The sequence below is a fragment of the Diadema antillarum genome, unplaced genomic scaffold (genome assembly GCF_040938485.1).
Source record: "Diadema antillarum isolate AM-2024a unplaced genomic scaffold, OU_Dant_1.0 seq00001103_RagTag, whole genome shotgun sequence".
Classification (NCBI taxonomy): Eukaryota; Metazoa; Echinodermata; class Echinoidea; order Diadematoida; family Diadematidae; genus Diadema; species Diadema antillarum.
Window position 1 is genome coordinate 1,418,202 of NW_027271919.1, and position 24,107 is coordinate 1,442,308.

A 24,107-nucleotide genomic window follows, 5' to 3' on the forward strand; every position below is an offset into this window, starting at 1 on the left:
AGTCCTAGAACATTGCTCTTCGATGTCCCGGTAGGTCTATACAGAAAACTTATAAAATTCCCTTCGAGAAACACCTATCATTATATCATATACAAACACACGCACACATGCACGTTTTGCATCGTATCTCTTATTCTCCCGTTCCTATCATGTCTCTCTCGTTCTCCCCCTTCATTGTTGCATTCATCACAAAGGGCTGGGTGTTTAACCCGGTGAAGTGGTCCCGCCTCACATCCAACTGGACCCCATGGAAGACCAACTTAGCATAGCTGAATATGGGCTATCCAGCCATCTTCTCAGATGGAAAATGAACGAACGAACAAACAAACAATCAAAGAAACATATTGATCATATATTATCAACACAAAATTGTATTATAATCTACTATAAGATGGGGTGTTGTAGGCCTATTGGAGTATACAGTTAATACGCCTAAACGTCTGCATGTGTTGTAAAGTTCTCACCCTATAGAGAGAGGGTGACACGTTGAAATAACCAGACATTCTCAGAAATTCGGGTTTTTTTTTCTTTTCAACCTTTCACCTACGAAGGCATATCGTTTACATTCGCTGAATCCAGTCATAAAATTATTATACGTTTACTTTAATGTCTCATATTTCGATAGGCCAACATCCGTATGACGCAGGCAAAGTCTGTTTATAGATCGTCTATTATGGAAGATATTTCTTTTTCCTGTTTCCTCTTAAGAAACCACCCGCTTCTTCACATACATGTACCTGACTCCTTGAAATAACATTTTATCATAGAATTATACAGCGCTCTTTCCACAAACGTGCAGCAGCTGGAACGCAGTATATTCAATTACCTCCGCCAAGGGAGGAGGTTATGGTCCATTCTCAGATAAAGCGTTCATTTTCAGTCCGAGCAAACTCCCAAAAATAACCAACACTCATCCTGTTGAAAGTTCTCAACCGGAGAACATGCCAAATACGAAACAATAAATGGTACATTCTAAAAGTTGGCCACTCAAAGAGTAAAAATGACTTGAAGTAGAGCATATGACTTCCTAACAGATACGTTACCAAAAGTAACCAATTTGAAATGTACTTACAAATGGGACATACTAGGTGTTTCAAAAAACATTTCCCACTTTTGATTCTTAATAATTCAAAAACTATATATCAGATAACACTGTCATTGATATGAATGATAGCTGAATAGTGTACAATTTGGTTGAAGGTGGTTTAAATATGAAAGCATAAATAAGTTTCATGAAATCCATGATTAATTTCACAGTTAGGTTCCAGACTTTGCTCTATTTTCAACCCTCTGTACAAAATTTCACTTTGCACAGGGGTCTATGGGTGTGTATGGGAGTGTGTGGTTAACACCCTGACAATGGTCCTGAACAATGGCCAGGGTTTGAACGCTTCATTATTCATTCATGAGAAATTCCACTATCACAGCTAGTCTTTATTCAGCCTCTGGCAGTATCTGTGTAAAGTCAAACGCCTGTCGATACTGTCGTTGAGTCGCGTCAGTGCTCTCCCTACTTCTGAAAAACAAAATTACAATGAATACCTTCTGTTCTATTGTTAACGTGGTGACAGGAAGTAAAGAAAATCAATTAGAGTATACACTTGTGTATATGGAGCCTTGAATAAATCTACTCTGAAACAAATCGCCCCAATGATAAATGCTGCTGAACTCTTTACCAAAAATGATCTCTTTTTATCGAAAAAGCGAAAAATTTGTCAGACTATTTAATTAGTAGACAGTTGTATTAAAATGAGGAACTTTAGATCATTTATGCTTATTTATATCCCAAATTTAGTGATACTGTATGTCAGAAGCAAAATTTGAAAATGATTGCCAGCTGGAATGAAATGTGGTGTTTGCAAGCACTTTACCGTGCATGAATTCAGACTAGCAGTGCCCAGGGCAATCCACATGAATTATTGATTACGCATTCATGTGCCAGGGAGTGCCTAGCCTTTAAACAAGGCGACTCGCTCTGCGTGCCCCCGCATAGCGCGTTTACCCCACAAACCTGTTGGCCGGCGAGTGGAGCGAGCCGCCTTTATCCACTCGTTCAGGGATGTGTACTTTTGTCGTTGTTGTTGCTTTATATTCTTTGACAAATTTGCGTTCAAATTTGACGCATAAAATACACACGGCACCAAGGCAAGCCTCGTATAATAGGCTTGCCTTGGTGCCGTGTGTACACATCTGTGTACACATCCCTGAACGAGTGGATAAAGGCGGCTCGCTCCACTCGCCGGCCAACAGGTTTGTGGGGTAAACGCGCTATGCGGGGGCACGCAGAGCGAGTCGCCTTGTTTAAAGGCTAGGGAGTGCCAGACTGACGCCTAGTCAACAGGTGGTTCAGGCATGTCCATTGTTCAGGGCATTGTCAGCACACACTCACATACACATCATTGGTTCCTGTGCGAAGTTCAATTTTGTACAGAGGGTTAAAATTTGACCAAAATGTGAAACCTTGCTTCAAAATCAATCTTAGATTTAATGAAACTGATATATGCTTTCACGTGCAAATTACCTTCAACCAAATTGTACACTATCCAGCTATTACTCATATCAATGACACTTTTATCGAATGAATAGTTTTTAAAATATTTATGATCAAAAGTGGGAAATGTTTTTTGAAACACCTAGTACATTCATCTTTATTGTTTCAATTTCTTTGTAAGAAATTAAGTACTGGTCATTTGGAGGATGTAGTCCTCCTAAAGAATAAAAACATTTAGAAGTTCCTGCTAAAGCAAGCGCTTAATACCAGACATTATTTCTGTGCGTTGGGCTTGAATTAAGGTTTCTTTTAAAGTAAATAAGCTTAAAGGGGTAGCACAGTATTGGTGGAGATGAAAATTGGGCTTTAACTTTTTTGCGAGATACCAAGAAAACACTTATGAAATAATACATAGCATACCATTTTGAGAGGAATTCAAAGTTAATTTGATGAAAATCGGGTATAGAATAGCTGAAACATCCAAAAACAAAGTAAAACCAAACGATCGTAATAAAGTGTGGGTCCCACACTTTATCAGGATCACTCTGTTTTGGATATCTCAGCCATTTCAAAATCAATTTTCATCAAATAAACGTTGAAATCCTCATGGAATTACATGCTCTTTCATATTTCATAAGAGGTTTCTCACTATCTCACCAAAAATGATAGAAACCTGAAGTTAAGTCTTAACCAAAACTATACGATCCCTTTAAGATTGACTTTACTCTCTAAAAAAATCCCGAGTGAAAATATTCTCTCTTAAAGGAGTGAATACAAACAAGAGTGAATTTAGAGTGAAATTGGAGTGAATTGTGAGTGAAAATGTTCATTTTCACTCATTTTGGACTCGCGGTGACCTGAAGGATCACTCGAAGATTTTCGAGTGATCCCTGCGTGAGGTCACTCTAAAACGAGTGAAAAATGAACATTTTCACTCACAATTCACTCCTATTTCACTCTAAATTCACTCTTGTTTGTATTCACTCCTTTAAGAATGAATATTTTCACTCGATTTTTTTTTTTTAGAGAGGATGATCGACATATTGCTAACAAGTAGCGTTTTGAAGCCAAAATATCATGGAAAATGGCATATCCGATCTGAAATGGGTCATGTAAACATAGATTTACAGTTTTGTTAAAAGATAAGTACCCGAAAACTTCAAAGTGTCTTTGATAACGTATCTGTTACGGAACATCATACTTTCTTTGAAATGTGTTAAGAGAATACATCACGTGTTCTTATATTGTCATTAATTCCAGGAAAAGATGTTTAAATGTGTAATGTTAACACTTTTCAAATAAAATCTAATTAATATTGATGTCGTTCATGTTATGTCAATATAACTACTTTGATTCACGGTAACGTATGTATATCTGTCACAAATAGTAAATCTGTCAAACAGATTACATATAAATCCTCGTATTTCCAATGAATCTAATGCCGTTAAAGATTATAGTATGCTGACTAATATCCGGGCAAAAAGTATAAAAATATTACAATATTTTTCGTGAGTGTTTCGTTATTTTTTCCACTCTTTCTCTCAGAAAGTCGGTACGTAACGTATCTGTTAAAGATTATCAACATGTGCTTCCTAATTCTATTCATATTTCTTTCGTTGAAAAAAATGTACATTAAAAACATCTTTAAAAAAGTTTGTGGTTGCAGGTATACTATAAAGCACTAGATTTTCAGAGCAGACTCGAAGCCAAGGGCCCAAGTTCGCATTTCCTAACATTTAGAATCACAAAGCAAAAAGTGATTGTCAGATTCGTCAATTTTTAACGTCAAAGACGAACACATTTCAGCAGTTTAGAATTTCTTTTCCTTGCATGAAGTCGTGTTTGTCTTCAACACTAGCGTAGCGAACCTGATTTTCTTATACGCAATGCGTTATAGGGGCTAGCCCTCTAACTTATTACCTGTAGTCCAGCTCGCTATTAAGCATGTCAACGATAAACAATGCCAGTTTTCTGCATAAATAGACAATACAAAATGACAGTAGCAAGTTTTTATTCTTAAATGTATAGACATGTATGTATGATTTGTGAAATCGCCTTTAAGTCACTGATCCTTTGTTAGATGTTTGGCATTTCACCATCAAAATTAAGTCACTGCTTTGTATCAATGGTATTCCAAAAGTTTCAAAAGAAGCAACTGTCCCAGCCTTCAAACTGATATTTTGTTTGATTTTGTTTTCTTTATGATGATCATGACTTAGAATAGTATATGGACGGATATTGCTTCAACCTGTGCAGAATTCCCTAGCCAAGGCACTTTATACGCGTTTCATGCAAAATACTCTTGGGTGTTACATGTATATCAAACCACAGATAGACCAGCATCAGCAGAATTAAAAACAACAGCAAGAACAGTATGATGAGATTCATGATAATAGGCCTTATGTATACTGAATATTTAGTAACAAATACAATACAATCATGTAAAAACAAAAATAGAACTACAATATTTGAGAAGGGGATGGGGTGGACGACAAAGAATATACAAAAAAAAAAAATACAATGCTGGATGTTTTATAAATTTGTGCTGATTGTATATGACAATCAAGGGCAGGAATGGTGCCCTACACTGTAAAAACATCGGTGTTAGATTTAACACCACGGGTGTTAAATCTAACACCGGTCAAACTTCAATAAAGGACCACACCCACAGGTGTTGAAAATGCACTGTGACGGTGTTGAAAAGTGTTCACCTGACACTTCGTGGTGTTAATTTGACACTGTACCTGGTGTTATTTTGACACTGTACTGATGTTAATTAAAAGATGACACCACATGGTGTTGATTTGATATTTGTTGGTGTTAATATCAATGGTTTAACACCCGTCCAGCTTCAATAAGAGACCACGCCAGCTGGTGTTACTGTGGTGTAAATTTATTTGCACATTTTTTCAAAAATCTAGTATTTTAATGTAAAATTCTTGATCGTCTTGTTTAAATTAAAAATCAACAAGAAGTGCAGTTACTAAGAAACTCTTCAAAAAACAGTTTAAAATTTGGAAATGACACCAGGAGGTGTTAATTTAACACCATAAATGAGCACCGAAAATTTAGCACCAGCTCGGTGTTCACTATTTAACACCGGACTTTTTGCAGTGTAATATTAGCGAATTCTGTGTGATTTGTTGAGCTACACTGTATGATCAAGTGATTGAGATATCACGGTCTCATTTTTGTCGTTGTTGTTGTTCGTTTAATTCAAACATTTCGACAAATAATGAAAGCTCGAGTCTGTCCTCATCTGTTTTAGTACACCTGTCTGTATTGTTTGAAAACAATAACCGGTTTTCTCTATAGTATGATTATAATGGAGAGCTAACAGAAAATCAATAAAATCGTAGCACTATACCAATGTCCTTACAATGCCTTAAGATTTTGTTAGTGAAACATGAGACCACATTTGTGTTTCTTTTGCCACAAAAATGAAAAAAAAATCTACACCTATCCATAAGGAAAGGCGTTTGACCACCACCGTAAATGAAAGAAAGAACTAGTCAGTATTGCGCTATCATTATTATTACTATTATTGTTTGATTTGCAGTCATGACGTTTTTGTCACAACTGATGTTAAAAATGAGACACTTTCATAAAAGTTACCTACTAACTTGTTAAACATGGATATGTTGTCGATAGATGGGCTGTCAAAGTTTTCTATCTACATGTGCTGATCAATGAATGGAAAACATGCTATGTAAGTGCTAACTGAAGTGCATGAGGCCTACTAATGTCCCGAAGGTATAAACCAAGGTTTGGGGTAATCAAAGAGGGTGAAATCGTCCCTGAATAAATTCCACAGTGTTGTTAGTTCGCCATCATCGAGTTGCTTAAAATACGTCTCGTAAGTTCTCGAATGTGAGCTGTTCGTCGGCCGACTCGTTTGCGCTCCAAGGTAGGCTACCCGATCCTCAACGCCCCACTTTTTTAGGAGGTACTGCGATTCTTCCGGTACAGTCTCCAAGTGACCAATGAAATCGAAGTGGACATCACAGGGCGAGCATATCTTGTTCATCTCTGTCCAATGGTCGCTGAGGTATGCGGTCGACTTCTCGAACTTTTGTCGATGCTTTGTGTCCGTGACGTATTTGATGAACTCTGGCCAGGTGGCGTTTTCTCCCGTTGCCACAGCGACGTCTCTGGCATCCGGACGCCACCTCTTGATGATTTCCCGCCCAAACTGATGGAAGAAGCGATTGTGACGGTAATATGCCAAATCCTCCAGTTTGTTTTTGTACACAGAAAGAAGCCGCTCAAATGGATGTCGCACAAAAAGGAATTTCTCGTACTCACTGAGGATGCGATTTTGATCCGCAGCGGAATAAGAGTAAAGATATTTGAAGCGCGACCTCATATGAACCTCATCAGACGTCAAGCCGTCCACCGATTTTCTCTGTCCATCCAAAACCATCAAAATCCTCTTCCAGTTGCTACAACCGACTTTTGGAACGAGACAATATATTAATTTGTGCTTCTCGAGAACTAACAGATGTTTCAGCGAGAAGGAACTTATTTGTGTCTCGTTGTCGTTTCTCTTCGGACACCGCTCAGCAAGGATGCGGTGGCGCTTTGCTTGGATGCTCTCCACTTTGGCCTTAAGATCAACTGGAGCTCTACTTGTTGGAGATCCTTCGTTCCGCTGTTCAAGTTGTCCGAAAGCTCTTACTTCTTGGCCTTTTATCAGTTCTAGAGAAATGAACAAGAAATACCATCGGTTATCACTAAAGTCTCATTCCGGGTCTCGTAATGTCATTCGAGATCTTATGAGGCATTTGGTCAAGTCCATACTATAACTACAGGCACGGTGCAGATTATACAGGGCCAGAAATTGCCTGGATTGATGATGAGTTCACTGATGAAAAAAATAAAAAATCCTGCAATTATATTCATACTTGAAGGGAATTTCCCACTAATTTCTTGGACTTTAAGCCTCAAACAATGTGCGTAATTCAAGGATAAGTGATTACAACCGGAGCGATATATCTTTAATGACGGCAGATCTGTAGAAGAATTGTAAATACGTACATACTATCATCTATTAAGATAAAAATGAACATAATGATATTCAACAATCATGGCCGCGACTGTTACTATAATACCTGTGAGATAATATTATGTCATTACGAATCTTTAAGCTAACCTCTAATGATGGAAGTACTGGGCTGTTTGAGGGGGAATTGGCTTAATTCGTAGTGTAGCAGTTACAAACAAAGCATAGTATATACAAGTACACCGAGTAGAATGAATAGAATTTAACGAAAACACTTCGGTAATGATACACAGATAAGTGGCGGATCGGGGGGGGGGGGGGACGCACCGGGCGCGCGCCTCCCCTTCATTTGTTGTAAAAGCAAAAGAAATAAGAAGACAAAAATGAGATGAAACCCGGAAGTAGCACCAGAAATATTGTTTGCGCCAACCTTTACGGAATTCTTAGATCCGCCCCTGCAGTAGTATATGTAGTATTGATCTTCGTGTTGGTAATGCGCTTGCAGTCGTAGGAGGTCTAAGCTTGGTGTTCCAACAAAGTGTATCGGCCTACAAATGTATACAACATGTAGGCCTACATGACGGCAGAGAGTGTACATCAGAAACATGAGAAATATCACATTTATGGATTAATAGGGGTACAGTGTAGAACCTGCTGAGTACTGACAATGACCGATATGGAATAACAAGCTGAATCCTCTGTTACAAGCCGCTTTATATTGCAATTGGCCATAATATAGATGTATTTCAGAGAGTTGGTGAATTCAATTTCTCTATTATATGTTGCATTACTTACCAAACATCATCATTTCTTCAATAAGGAAAGGGGTTGAAAGTTTTTAATGTGAACAAAGCTTTGAGTTTCATATTATGACCCTTGTTTACAATCTGATAGGAGAGCTGTGGGATGAAGATACGCCCTTATGCATCTTAGCCTTGTGGTAGCGACCTGTTTGGCTACACTATATCGCTGCGTGAAAAAATTATAGAGTGCTTGTAGGCCTAAAGCTCTTATCATTCCAAAACTTCATCATTTCATTTCCGATTTTGATGTACACTTCCACCATCTTGATTAGTTGATTTGACACCAGCACTAATCGTATGATACGACTAACTTAGTTTAAGAATATAGTGCCATTGGTGCACCTTATATATAACTTGTACTGGAGTAGGCCCAATTAGGGACGGGATGGGGTGATCGACACGACACGCCGGTGACTGTGTAAGCTTTCTTAAAATTTCCAAGTCTGCTCGCAAGTCAAAGCAATAGGAAAACATCACTATTGTTATGGACTTACCATTTTCTTGTCTGTTGGGGAAGCGTGTGTGCCAGATAGCTAGCAGTGCTACAAATAATATCCATAGTAGAATTAGCGCTCTGAACACACGCACTCGAATGGGAACATAGGCCATGACGGTAGCATAATCAATCCACTCTCTTGATGGAATCAATCTGTAATCTTATCTAATGCAGTCAACAATATTCCGATGCTGAAGATGTAGCCAAGCCGGGGAGTTCATTCGCTGAGTACATGAACTCCTGTTAGGAAGACTCGAAGTTGCGTCAATAGCCACGATTATACCTCCCCCTTTACAGTCTACTCATTCAAGTGGGGAACAAAAGCTGTGAGGGTCGGGCTTTCGGGATTTAGGTGGGTGAAGGCTGTCGACGTTTCCCCATCACTGCAATAATGCCTTTTATTCTTACAAATCGATCCATGGAACACGGACTTTACAAGCTGGTAGCTATAGGTGCTAGATGGTGTTGTCTAGAGGCTCAAGGCATGCCCCATCCCTTGTGCTTATTGTTTGTTTGTTTGTGTGTGTGTGTGTGTGTGTGTGTGTGTGTGTGTGTGTGTGTGTGTGTGTGTGTGTTGGTGTGTATGTGGAGGGATGTAATTCATTCTGTCAGTCTGTTATATCGCATTGTCACAGCGTAAAGGACGAGGCAAAAAGAGTATGAGGGAAGAAGTCTGACAGTATAATAGTTCATGAACACCGACACTGAGTGAGAACTGCACATTGACAACTATACGATGAGGAGCGGGAGGGGTAGATATCCATCAAGGTAGAATTTAGAAACCAGACATTCAGGAAGGAAATGGTGCGCCTTATTTTTAAAGGTCAAAATAGAGCACATTCTTTCAATGTCTATTATGGTCTTTTGGTCGATGTGCTCGCGTGCATGGGAGCAGTCTGAGAGTTAATTTGCACATTCATTGGGGGATAAAAAGCAACTTGAAATAGCTTCTCGCGATAGGAATTTATTTTTTTCTATATATGTATATATATATATACATATATATATATATATATATATATACATATATATATATATATATATATATATATATATATATATATATATATATAGTTGGGCGAGTTTTACCATGCCTTCAAAAAGGTATTACTTGAGAAGATAAAGGATATCGGTGAAAAACACGAGCATCCGCATAGGGACCTTCATGTTTAAGTTGTTATAGCTTAATACACTGAAATGAGGGCAAAATAAAGAATAATCAGAAAAACAGAATGACAATGATTTTGAAAAAAAAATAAGCCCAGACAAGCAAAATTATGAAATTCTCAATTTTCTCATATTTATACGAGAGAATACTATTACAAGCGACCACATTGGATGGGGAGGTTCTCAGTGCACCTAGTTCCCATTGGCCAGCACATTGATGTCCACTGTAAGTATTTTTATTACTATTTTTTTTTTTATTCAAACATGAAACAAATTAGAATAAATTTTATTATGGGGATTTTGATTATGGCATAATAGACTAGTAATAACGTAGCAGGCCTATCTATCAATGACTTTTATAGAGAAAATTCTTTAAGATGCAATGTTATCGCCGTAGAAAATACTTGTGAAGATTTCGTGTACAGATAAATTGGAGAATTGTGAAGTGTGAGGTCAACGTCTTTCCAAATATTATAATTATGCCTATATATACATTTCTTTTTTCTTTTTTTGCAGCCAAATCACATCGGTGAAACTTTCAAAGTCTACAAAGTTGTTTTTCTTTTCTATTTAGATTACATTGCCAAATACCACTTTTGCTGTCAGGTGGACGTGCTATAAAGCAGCATTTATAAGGATTACATGAATAATTATTACATCACAGATGCTTACCCCAGTGAATTTAAAAACCAACATGTTTGTTAGTACAAAATGACCCTTCTCCTGTTCATCCGATGAATTCGCAAAGTAGAACTTATGAACATGATGAAAGCTAGCTGGTGTATAACAGTTTGACCGCTACCATACTGTTCTTACAGTAGGCAATCTGCATTCAGCCTTGTTTCTGTATCCTTAAAGTGTAACTGTAACAGAATGATTTTATAATCGTATTGAAAATGTGTTGGCGTTGCGCACAAATATAATAAAAATGGAAATGTAAAACCCCTCGCAATATTTCCTTTTCGAAATAACTGGTTCACAGACGACAGGAGGCGTCCTACGCAGAGTCGTGTGTATTGTGTTTAAAGGGGAGCGTCCTACGCAGAGTAGTGTGTATTGTGTTTTAAAGGGGAGATATCCCCAAAGCTATTACAAGTAGAAACTTGTAAATGCAGAAATATTTGCAAAACCATCAGTAAAAGTTTAAGGGAAATCTGAGAGTTTGTCAAAAAGCTTTATCAAGGCTCTTAAAGTTTTGGAACATTCCATGTAGGCCTACACAACACTCTCCGGATGTAACCCTGCAATAATTCACGATGCGAAAGAAGGAGAATAATAAATTGACGGAAGACATAAAAGGAATTTCTTAGAAATTAAGGAAGATATGTGAAAGGAATTTCAGAGGAATTCATTATAAAACATTGATTTCCCAAAGAGCGCTTAATTGTCTTTGCTGCCAGAAGAAATGGAGGAAATACTTGAGCTAACATAACATACCTTATAAATCGGTCAAGTAATCAATGCGGTTTACATTATACCAACAAATAAGAATTGATTATGGTTACCCTTATTGCTTCCTTGCTTCCTTATAATTGCTTCCTTATAATGATCTCTGAATCTCCACTTCTTGCCCACGCTTCCCACGCTCCCAGGAACCCTAACTCACCAATGATCACCGCCCAGTGCAATTTTCTATGAAATCAAGACTTGAGACTGTCAACATACCTCTCCCACATAGCCTCTTCAAGTAACAACATACGTATCCATATCCCACCTCAGAAACAATATCCCATCGCTTGATCGTTCGCCTTTGTCGAGCATACCAGCAAAATGTAACTATATAATTTCATGTCACGCCCTAAAGTCGAACAGACGTGATGGAGTTTCCTTAAAAGTATTTCTGTCAAAGTGAATTTGATTCTTCATGACATTAACATACCAAGTCTTTGTTACGTTCGGATAAATAATCAGGGGCGGATCCAGGAATTCCGTAAAGAGGGGGCGCGTTTACAAAATTAAAGGGGGGGGGGGGCGCACACACCCCTCCCCCATTTTTTTATTTTTATTTCTTTTGTTTCAACAAAAAAATAAAGGGGGGGGGGGGCGTGCGCTGGTTGCGGTCCTCCCTGGATCCGCCCCTGAATAATTGTTAGAAATGGCAACGGTGGCCATATTCATTTGTATCGAATTTTCTTGCAGTATCTTTCTTTATTTTAAGTACATAATTCAAAAACGCATCCATGACTCGTGGAAAGTTGTAATTCATATTTTTCACATTTCAACCAAGTTTGCTATTTCCCCACTCACAAAAGGCTGAGAAAACGGCAATTTAACTCATGTTTATTTTCGAATAGTACCATAAAGGGAAACGAAACTAAAGTGCCAAATGTTCAGATACAATGTGTCAAGAAAATAGGAATATCAAAAGCATTGCCTTATTTGAATTTACGACTGCGTTGTATAGCTTTGCTGCTGATGCTTAATTCGTAATAATGCTATTATCAAGTAAAGCTGCATTGATTTGTCAAGTAGAGCCTTGAAGGGCATCTAGACCGGCTTCGAGAAAGTTATTTGAGCATCGATCTTTTAGGAGTGAAATGGGGGGAGGGGGGGGGGGGGGGTAGCTTCAAGCTGAGTTTCTGATTAGACATGGTTCTTGATCAAGCTGCTAGCCAGCTCAGCAATGCGCTATTGTTCATATTTTTTTCCCGATCATGTGCCACTAGCCTTTGTATTTGTAACAAATATTGACAGGCAGCGGCAGCTGTGAATTACTTAAAAAGAAATCAGTAACATGGCAAAATTCTGGTCGCCGTTATTATTGCGGTTCATATATCTGGGGAAAATGTATTACAGTTAAACAAACAAACAAACAAACAAACAAACAAACAAACAAACAAGCAGACAAACATGTGGGCATGCATGACAGGATGGCCCGCAACTTTCTTTTTTTTTTCCGAAAAAAAACCCCCAAAGCCTTGTTGATCTAGATATGAAAAATTAACAGGATTTACAGCCAAGCAACCTTTGTCCACCTCAACATCCCGTAAAGTGTGACTGCCGCCACGTAGTGGTTTTCCACACTGATCTACATGGTTGTCGAACGTGATCCATTCTCAGTTGTCTCATTTACAGTTGTTCAATACTTTTCCCTACTATTAGTGGTAAGTGGTATATATTCCGACTCGGCTGTGATACGCTGTCCATTTATGTGCATCTTGCCCCCTGTTTTACTGGGAAAAGGGAAATTAGAAAGTCCCTATCTAATGGATTTCTTGGTAGTGTTGATTTCGTCTGTCCTGGTGACTGTGGGTGACGTGAATAAATACGACTTGGTTGACGAACGAAGGCTCCATTTCTTCCTGCATGTGAAGAATTAAACTTTGAGAAAAATCTTGGCAGGGAATTATTATAAAAGAATAGGACGACGGATGAAAGTTGCTGGACTGATTATGGCAGATGATCACAATGACACAATGAGTGACGATAATGATGTCGATGTCGATTTCACAAACTATGGTGGGAGGATCGCGATATCCACGTATTTCATCGCGGTATGCCTCTTTGGGCTGGTCGGCAACCTGATGGTAGTCACAGCCGTGATCAACTTCACGAAGATGCGATCCGTCACCAACGTCTTCATCTGCAGCCTGGCGGTCAGTGATATCGCCACCTGTCTGGTGATCCCGTGGATAGTGGTGGGTATCTTGTCTCCCACAGGATGGCCGTTGTCCGACTGGTTCTGCGTGACGATCGCCATCGCACGAGACATCACGCTCGGGAGCAGCGTCTGGCATCTCGTGGCCATCGGGGTCAATCGCATGGTCCTCGTCACGATGTCGCCCGTCGTCTACCAACGAATCTATCAGCGCGGTCCGATCACGGCCATGATTGCAGCCACCTGGCTCATCCCCTTCATCGTCGTCATCATCCCGTACATCAGCGGCGCCATCACGCTGGGCTTCGACCACGACACGAAACTATGCAGCGACCTCGAGGTCGACGCCAGCGGGAGGGAAACCACTCTCCTTGCCTACATCGAAGGCATCTTCCTGTCCTGTCTTCCACTGGCCATCGTTCTCTCCTCCTACATTCGCATCTTCTTCTTCGTAAAGCGTCATCTTCGGCGACGAAGCCAGGCACAGATCGACCTCGGTCCGTCCCCGGGCGTTTCCCGATCAGAGTCCTTTGACGTGATGGAGAGTAAGGTGCGTATTAAAATGCTGTTTTTCATAAAATGGCTGATTGTGCGTTTTCATTTCCATCCAACAACAAAAAATAGCACACAAAGACAAAAGCATGTAGCTTCATTTTGTTAACCTGACTAGTGCAACAAAAGTCGAGACAACGTAGACAATCGGACGGTATTATCAATATTCAAATTACCATCTTTGATGACTTCTTTACATGCTTTCTTTGGTTTTCTTCATAAACAGGAAATGTCTCATGGCAATATTAATGGCTCGAACCATGCATGTGTAACTAGCATTTATCATGACGACCAATGTAAACATAATATTCATATTATACATGTTATGTATACACATGCATATTAATTTGAGCAATTGGTTTGAGACTTGCCATACGTTTTCACAATTATGTACAATATAAACGCGCAAGACATCATTCTTGAGTTGTTGATGTTGGTGATACACAACAATATTCTGTCCATGAAGCAAATGGAAATATCTGCCCAGAAAAAAGAATATATATGTATATGTATATGCCATTATGTGTGTGTGTGTGTGTGTGTGTGCAAACGGTATTTACCACTAATAACATACGAAGAATCCTTTCTTCACTTTAAGCGTTAAAATACCAAGAAAAAATTACAAGCAAGAACTGAGAATGTGTAAAATATGAAGCAATCTTTAAAAAGAAACAGCTTGTTAATCAATGATATACTCCTACACAATAAGAGGGTGCTTGAGAAGAGGCTGTGAAATAGAGGAGAGTTGTTTCAAAGGGAATGAAAAGATCACATCAACGAATTTGTATAGGGCCTATTATGTGTGCTTGTGATTGATATTAAGACATTGTCATGATAGTGAAAACAAGGGACATCTGCACCTTATATCTATACCACTTTTCATTATACGTCTGACTTCATTAATATCTATTTTTCTATTTGTTTGATTGATCTCGTTTAAGTTAAACTGAATGTGCGCGGGCTAATTGCCTCAAATCAAATGGAGTGATTTGTTGCTTACAATGCGCCTTTATTGAAAGTACAGTTCGACCTCGATTATCCGGCCTCCTTTTATCCGGAAATCTCTATTATCCGGACGCGTTCACGTAGTGAAGGACTTTTTTTATCATCCAAAAATTGAGAAAAAACAGTGATTTTGAAACACCTTTTCATGATCTATTTCACTAATTTCATAAGATGTGCATGATAGGTTTCTCAATATCTAATGAGGTAAAACATGTATGATTTTCACATAAAGATAAACTTTATTTTTGTGAAGAAGGGACTACAATTTTGCGCAGGCTAGCATAGATTACACCACCGTTGCGGGGTACGCTACCTGCCTAGCTGCCAGTGCACTTGGACGGCAGCTTGGACGGCAGCTATATACGTTAACATTGTGTCATCCATATCCGGCCAATTCGCTTATCCGGATGGACGCCGGTCCCGACATAGCCGAATGATCGAGGTCGAACTGTAGCTGTTATTGTGACGAGACAAGATGAGTTGGCTTATTCCTTAGGATCAGTGATCACCGTGACAGGCGCTCGGTCGTATTTCGGCTGTGAAATAATGTCTGGTTATGCAAAGTCTTTTATTGCATGACTGCTGTGATGATTACTATTGCATATGTTCAACGGAAGAGTGTAAGGAAGCGAGATCCTCTTTTCCCCTTTTCGGATAATATTATTACCTCCTGCATGGCTAAGGGAGGTCAAATCATAGAAGAATTGTGGCGGAAACCAGAATCTAGAGCTGATATGAATAATAGTTACTCTTGAAATATCCGGCTAAGTCTAACACATTGGAAATGTTTCCAAGAGAATGATAAGAATACAAAATTTATTAATCATTATAAGAAGATGCTCTCAATATCTATGTCATGTATTTGCTGTAACTATTTGAACAGACACTTTACGGTTTGATGGAGATCATTGAATTACACGTATAGGTATTGCGTTGCAGTTTCTGTCGAATGCCGTCCTTGTTCGTGACGTCATAGGAAAACATCACAAATTAACCATGACTATGTTATATTCATGATTTTTTTCCAATTTGTTTTCTTTGTTTTCTTCTTTACAAAACATGGACACAAATGCAACATGCGCGTGCACACACACACACACAAACACACTCACTCACAAGAGCAGGTATTTAAGGCCAACGTTTGTGTTCGGTATGCTCACTGCATGTCGTAAGGAGGATTTTTTGATGAAAATAATATATAGTCGCACTAATTTGTTGATGAGTGTTTTATACCAAAAACAATCCGTCTGCCCGGCTGTACCATTCCAATTGTTACAGTGAATGTCATAGATTTCATTCATATATCATATCTTCTGTCAAACTCCTTCCACTTTCCTCCTCTATCGTTCCCCAAAGTCCGCTACGAAGAGATCGAGAAGAGCCCGGCAAATGTACGAGATGGATTCCCGCATCACCAAGAACTGCTTCTTCGTGGTCCTAGGATTCCTCCTCTGCATCATCCCCTACGGTGTGTGCATCTTGGCCCAGTTTGGCTTCCGGGGGGTTCCCCTGGCCATGGTGTTCCTTCTCCTCAACCCTTGCCTCAACCCAGTCATCTACGGCACCAAGCACCCACACTTCAAGACCGCCCTCCTCAACATCATCCAGGCGAGGTTCAGCCGCGACTCCAACATCATCGTCACCCCTGGTGGTACCTCTCAAGCAGGCAAGCGAACCACGGCCACGCCCAGTCTATTCCAGAGTGAAGCAAACATCGTGAACGGGTGACTCTGAATACCTCTGACGATTGTACAGGAGAACTGTATCACAAGGGTTTATTTTATTTCACCACGGGTCACTCCACTTCTTGCTCAGTCAGTGGCTGTTCTGTGAGTTCGTGTAGCCTGTTATCACGAGAGATAGAAAAGAGCTCTCAGCAAAGGTTGAAACAGTTCTTTCCCTCTCCATTGCGCTATTTCCTGTAGACCCCCGCGTGTAAAAATCACCTAGCAGCAAAACTCCATCTTAGAGAAGAGCCTGTCGATTTCTCACACGTGCACGTTATAAAAATCGCTTATGAAAGTGTTATTGTCATCAATAATCTGAAATGTTGACAAAGAAAAAGTTCAAGCAAAAAGTTGACAATAAAATCTTGTATAACATAGGCCTATCAGAGGACATCAGAGAAAGAAGAGTGGAATTAAAAGTGATCCCCTTATTTCTCCCCCTCCTCTTTCTCTTCCTCGTCCTCCTCCCACAAACTCACAAAGTTTGTCGTTTGTCGGATTCATCAGGATTATCTGATCTTTGTACACTCAGCAAAAAAAAAAAAGAAAAAAGTAAGCACTTTTTTAAGTTTATTTTTCTCATAGACTATTTCGCTAAAAGTTAATGTATTATTTACAATATTCAAGTTCAAGTTCAAGTTCAAGTTCGAATTTTATTCGTTTTTCCACAATAAAATCATACAGACATAAATCTCACTTTCTTGAGTGACAGATACAATGTATGTAAATTCGTACAGAGAAACCAACAATAATGAGAAAAACTAATAGTATCAATACATTGCAATTGTTGCAGAAGTAACGAAAATGAAAGAGTTGTCAATATGCACTGTGTGAAAAAACGGAGGGACCCACTAAAAAGACAATGCTTGTAGAGTGTGGGCCCCTCTTGTAATATTAAAGAGGATGGCTAGTAACTGATCAGTAGGAATCAGTTGGAATGCTGGGGGATGATTGTTACAATCCTTGTGGGGTTCATTTAAGAGTACACTATATGCCTATTGTTGTGTGACAATTGTTTGCTTCAGAATTGTCCCATATTCAAGAAATGTGCAGTTACTCGTTAACGATCGCCCCGTCACTGTACAGGCATGCTAATCTGGAAACATTAAACTGCACATTACTTGCATATGAGACCATTCTGAAGCAGATAAATGTCACACAACAATAGATATAATTATAATGTACTCTTAAATGAATCCCACGAGGATTGGAACAATCACCCCCCCCCCCAGCATTCCCAGTGATTCCCACCGATCAGTTACTAGCCATCCCCTTTAAAGGTATTTGGCTATCAATCTGGTAGGTCATCAAAAAGGGAGATTTTTAAGCATGAGTGAACACCTTTGTTTTTCTCTTCCAGGGCACAAAAGTAAAAATTGCAAAACTGAGCAAGTTGGCATTCATGCGTATGCGCTCTCCCATAGAACAATAAGAACAAACAACACATCTCACACAAAACGAAACATGAATTAAGTTGCAAAAATAGACCTTTGATCTCTATGATATCTTTAAAGCCAAAATGATCAATGAAGCCTAAAAAAGGAGGAAAATAAAAAATCTTTTATCAAATCTAAATTCAATTGAAATACCAGAAGACCTAATAATTAATAAAAATTGGTAGAAATTTGAGGGTTTTTTTCTTCAAATTAGCAAATTGTGAATAATGTTTGGTTATTGAATTTGTCTCATGAATTTTTAAATCGCTAGATTAGCAGAATTAAATAAAGAAATTCTGCTCATTCAATCATCTTTATGCTTATTATTCCCTATGTCATTTGAAGTTTGACTTGACAGAAAATTCTTATTTTCTCCATTAGTTCCCTACTTTGCTTTTCTTAGAGGTTATAAAGAGATAAAGGGAACGAAAACTTATTTTTGCTATTTCATTCACGTCTTTCATTGTGTTAAAGTAGTCTTTTGTTATTAATGTTATCGTGAAGGGCATTTGCAAATGAAAGAACACATGCCAGTTTTTGCAATTTTTTATTTTGTGCCTTGGAGGACAAAAACGAATCTGCTCACTTATGGTAAAGCTTTCATTTTAATTGACCTATTATCTTAATAGCCAATGAAATTATCTTTAATATACAATATGGTATATAATACATTAAATTATATCAAAATCTTCTACGAAAAATATGACCTCAAAATAGTGTTTACTTTTGTTTCTTGCTGTGTGTATTAAGTTGATCAAAAACGAAACTTCTTCTCAGTGTATATGAGATAGGTCGTTTATCACACATCGGGTTTGAAGGTCGGAATGATTAATTTTCACTCAGTCTGAAATTTTGTTGCGTTACTCTGTCATCTGTTAGCCTTTGTATTAGTTATGCCATTCTGCTGGAGATGATCCGTCGGTAATTTCATATGACCAGAAATTTACTGATCAATAATCGTTTTGACTGTGTGGTCGTCGCGTTTTCATCTTGATTCTATTTCAAATTAATTTCAATCACCATGTATACGCAAAGAAAAAGTCAGGGGAAGGTATTTGGAAACTACGTTGAGTAATGTTCTTGTGATCCGCTCTCATAACTGTTGATAGAACAAACAAACTACAGGACGATGAGTAAAAATTCTGCCCTTCTTTTTCTTCCAAACCACGAGAGGGAAAAATACTAATAAAATCCATTTGGACGCTTCTTCAGGTAACGTAAATTGTATACTACATTTATTTATATATCTATTTATTATTGAATTTTTAGAACAATATTTCAGAGCAATTCAGTAATAAAGGAGGAATAATTGATGAGTACTCAATAAACTCCTATGGACAGAAGTCCTTGGTGTTTTACTTCTAATCGAACAAGCATGATAGATACAAGATTTTATAAATTTTGATATATAGGTGAAAATAGAATTCCCCCAAATACACTGAACAGTCAACTATCCAGGGTCAAATTAATTCTATATAAATTCATTTAAAGATAAAATTCTACTTTAGCAATATAGTGTACTATTTTCCGGGTACAGCACCATGTATACAGATGTCGGTGAATGTGTTTACAAGTCCACCAGGATAAACATGTGGATTGAGTGAAGGCAACAATATTAATAGAACACATCAGCGAAAGTGTGGGGGAAATCGGACAATCCGTTCAAAAGTGAAGAATTTGTTAAGTATTTGTGCAGGGACTGCTGGATGAGAAGACTACCACAGTGTGTGATGTCACATGCGTACAACGATATAAGAAAAATAAAAAGAGAATTTCACAAAACTTTAGTTTTTTAATAAAGTGCACATTTCTTTGACTTTTTACTGATGTATGTTAGGGTAATATTATTCCCCCTGCTTTCTGAAAAAGAGAAGTCAAGTGTTCTTTTGTTATGCGAGAAAAGTGAAAATGTGTTGAATTTTCTTTATTTTTTTTCTTTATATCGTTGTACACATGTGACATCACAAGCTATATTAGTCTTCTCATCCAGCAGTGACTGAGCAGAAACTTCAAAAATTCATAACTTTTGAACAGATTGTTCGATTTTCCTCAAACTTTTGCTGTGTTCTGCTAATATTGCTGCTTTCACAAAACCCACATGTGTCTATGAAGGTGAACTTGTCCTTTAACACGAGTCATTTGTTGTAGTAAATTTTGTGGTTGTAATATTCCATGTAAAGTAACATGTTTATGTTCCAGTGATATCTAGACTAATCTTCACGTTTCATATCATTGACCAATGAAATCCATTTGAAGAACAAGAACAACATCTACGGGAAAGCTGAAAGAGAAAAGCTGAGCATTTTGTCATTCTTATTGCCAAATGAGCCTTTCGTCTACAAGCCCTCTTTGCACCTACCTCAGCCCGCCCTCCTTTTTTAAAGTCTTATATTATATACTCTATGTCTGTTCTTTTAATTTTCCACGCTTAGTCATGGGATTCCAATGGGATGAATGTATAAGTCAGGGCCGGTGCAGTGTTTTCAACAGAGTGGGGGTCCACTTCCGGGTTTCATGAGCTAACAAGCAAAAAAAAAAAAAAAAAAAAAAAAAAGAGGTCCTTAGCTCATCTCTCCCCGTCCACTTCCGGGTTTCTGCAGCTGACAAGCAAAAAAAAAAAAAAAAAAAAAAAAAAGGTCCTCAACTCATTTTCATTTTCTTCCCTCCCATTTCCGGGGGTTATAAAAAAAAAATGTCTTCAGAGAAAACACATAACCTTACCGCCGCAATACTTGAAGATCTCTATCTATTTCTATTTTAGTGCCACTTGCGTACTTCCGGGTTGAAAAAGTATGGGGGCCCAAAGTGATAACACCTTACCTTTATATGGTGCACAAAAAGTGTGGGGGCCCTAGCCCCCACGGCCCCACGGCTGCGCCGACCCTGTAAGCATTGTCGTTTGTATAGACAAGAACCTGTAAAATTTGTTATCATGTGGAATAGAATAAATACAATAGTGTAAATTACACAATCAAGTTTCCATTTTAATATGCGTACTATTTTGTAGCGGGACGCCATCAACAGAGCTGCATGGAACAAAAATCTGTGAAATGTTTCCCCTCCGAATGAGTAGGAATGCCTCTACTGAGAGCGACGTGATTAGAACCATGATTAAAACGGACTAAATGCCGGCGGAACGGGGTGGGGGGGGGGGGGGGGGACTCGGGTCCCCATTCCCAATGATTGTGCGAAAAACAAACAAACAAACAAACAAACAAGCAGGTGACTTGTGTGTTTGTTTGTTTGTTTTCTTTTCTTTTCTTTTCTTTTTTGCACAATACATGGGAATGCGTGTAACGACTTTGCACCCCCACTCTTTTAACCCCGGAAGTGGCACCAGAACAGAAAGCTTTTGCCGATAGATAGTTGCCCCAGAGGGATTCTGGTGGGGGTAAGAAAACCTTTGAGGAAACCCGGAAGTGGAATATAAACTGCACCCCCGCACTTTTAAAATCGTGGCGCCGGCCATGAAACACATTTATATCACAATCAGTGAAAATTAGAGAAGAAATAATTATTGTGAATAGGGGCAACAGATCTAAAATACACTTTCGAGTCTATCCCCCGTTCTAACTGAAGCATATAGTATTCTAAATGAGATTTGGCCTTGAAATTGCAACATCTACGGCACATACAGGACATTTTCTTTGTACCTTTTCAACCCTCTTGGTTAGTGCTGATACACAAAACTACTGATAACAAAGTGTATACACATTAATAAAAATACGTTATTCTACAGTGTAGATAAAAGCCCTTTAATGCTAATGACTTTATATCTCCCTTATTTAACCATACATGATTATGCAGAACGCCATTAGCGTCTTTCATAGAATATAACGTCATTATTATCATAATAGTCATATGAAAACTAGCCCAACCAAACGTCGTGCGCGACTGTAGTGTACAGCGACAGGGCTATAGTGTATACTTATCAAAACGTTCAATGTCCTTTGGAGCACATTGTGTTGTATGGCAGTTATTTATGATATTAATGATTCACCAGTATCTTTGCTGGGGAAAAAGGAATACCTCATCTTGAAACTTCGTGAATTGCATATATATATATAAAAACTTACAACTATATATAAGCTATATATAAAACTATTATTATAATGACCGAAGAGGCACCGAAGTATGTTAACAAACAAGAAAACGAAAAAAAAACAATAAAAAATAAAAACACAAACAAAATAAACCAAAGGTAACAACAACAGTAACACATGATAAATGATTAAAGCTCTCCCAGACTAGCCCTGGAAGAAATAAAAAAAAGAAAAAAAAAAGAATGAGGCATGTCACCACTTCCCCGGCAGTCTGTTCTGGTGAAAACCTCAAAGGTTTATAACATGAGAATTCATTTTCTATGCTATGTGGTACTAGGATCAAATCAGATCAAAGTACGGATATCATTACCTTCAGCAATCTACGCAATCTTTGAAATCAATTAGGCACGCTCTGACTTCGACCGTGAGTACCCCGGTGTTCGAGTGTTAGTGACAGTACTATTGGCCTTTACATGACTCGTGGAAAGTTGTAGATTATTTTTCAAATTTCAACCAAGTTTACTATTTCCCCACTCACAAAAGGAGGAGAAAAAGGCAATTTAACTCATGTTTATTTTCGAATAGTACCATAAAGGGAAACGAAACTAAAGTGCCAAATGTTCAGATGCAATGTGTCAAGAAAATAGGAATATAAAAGGTATTGCCTTATTTGAATTTATGCCTGTATTGTATTGCTGCTGATGCTTAATTCGTATATAATGCTATTATCAAGTAAAGCTGCATTATGTATGATTTGTCAAGTAGAGCCTTGAAGGGCTTCTAGACCGGCTTCGAGAAAATTATTTGAGCATCGATCTTTTAGGAGTGAAATGGAGGGGGGGGGGGAGGTTTTGTAATTTTGTAATGATTATTGACAAATGTTATTCTTTGCTATCTATGTATCATTCCTTCAAACGCATGTCGAATCTATATTTTTTTGTACATTCTGTTGAAAGAAGTGAAAATAAAACCTTTGAATTGAATTGAATTGAGGTAGCTTCAAGCTGAGTTTCTGATAAGGCATTGTTCTTGGTCAAGCTGCTCGCCAGCTCAGCAATGCGCTATCGTTCATATTTTTCCCGATCATGTGCCACTAGCCTTTGTATTTACAAATATTGATAGACTAAGCGGAAGTTGGGATTACTTAAAGAGAAATCAGTAAAATGGCAGCATACTGGTCGCTGTTATTACTGCGGTTCATGTATCTGAGGAAAATGTATTACAGCCAAACAAACATGCGGGCACGTTTGACAGGATGGCCCGCAACTTTCCTATTTTCCGAAAAAAAAAGTAGTCACACGCTGAAGCCTTGTTGGTCTAGATATGAAAATATGAACAGGATCTACAGCCAAGCAACCTTTGGCCACGAAATATCCCGTAAAGTGTGACAGCCGCCATGTAGTGGTTTCTGGCACTGATGTACACGTTGGTTGTCGAACGCGATCCATTCTCAGTTATCTCATTTACAGTTATTTGATACTTTTCCGTGTTATAAGTGGGAAGTGGTATATATTCCGACTCGGTTGTGTAGATACGCTGTGCATCTATGTGCATTTTACTCTCTCTTCTGGGAAAAGGGAAATTAAAAAGTCCCTATCTAATGGACTTCTTGGCGGTGTTGATTTCGCATGTCCTGGTGACTGTGGATGACGTGAATAAATACGACTTGGTTGACGCGAACGAAGGCTCCATTTCTTCCTGCATGTGAAGAATTAAACTTTGAGAAAGACTTGGCAGGGAATTATTATAAAAGAATAGGACGACGGATGAAAGTTGCTGGACTAATC

General features: G+C 38.4%; 2 protein-coding genes across 2 annotated transcripts; one reads left to right on the forward strand and one right to left on the reverse strand.

Annotated features, from left to right (window-relative positions):
• Nucleotides 1-6,230: 6,230 nt before the first annotated feature.
• On the reverse strand, nt 6,231-8,301 carry LOC139743697 (carbohydrate sulfotransferase 11-like). The gene is made up of 2 exons (XM_071654155.1): nt 8,289-8,301; nt 6,231-7,189 (listed from the first exon to the last, which is right to left on the reverse strand). Exons 1-2 carry the CDS (start codon nt 8,299-8,301, stop codon nt 6,231-6,233), a joined length of 972 nt encoding a protein of 323 aa, XP_071510256.1.
• Nucleotides 8,302-13,351: 5,050 nt separating this feature from the next.
• On the forward strand, nt 13,352-16,842 carry LOC139743698 (G-protein coupled receptor moody-like). The gene is made up of 2 exons (XM_071654156.1): nt 13,352-14,107; nt 16,471-16,842. Exons 1-2 carry the CDS (start codon nt 13,352-13,354, stop codon nt 16,840-16,842), a joined length of 1,128 nt encoding a protein of 375 aa, XP_071510257.1.
• Nucleotides 16,843-24,107: the final 7,265 nt, after the last annotated feature.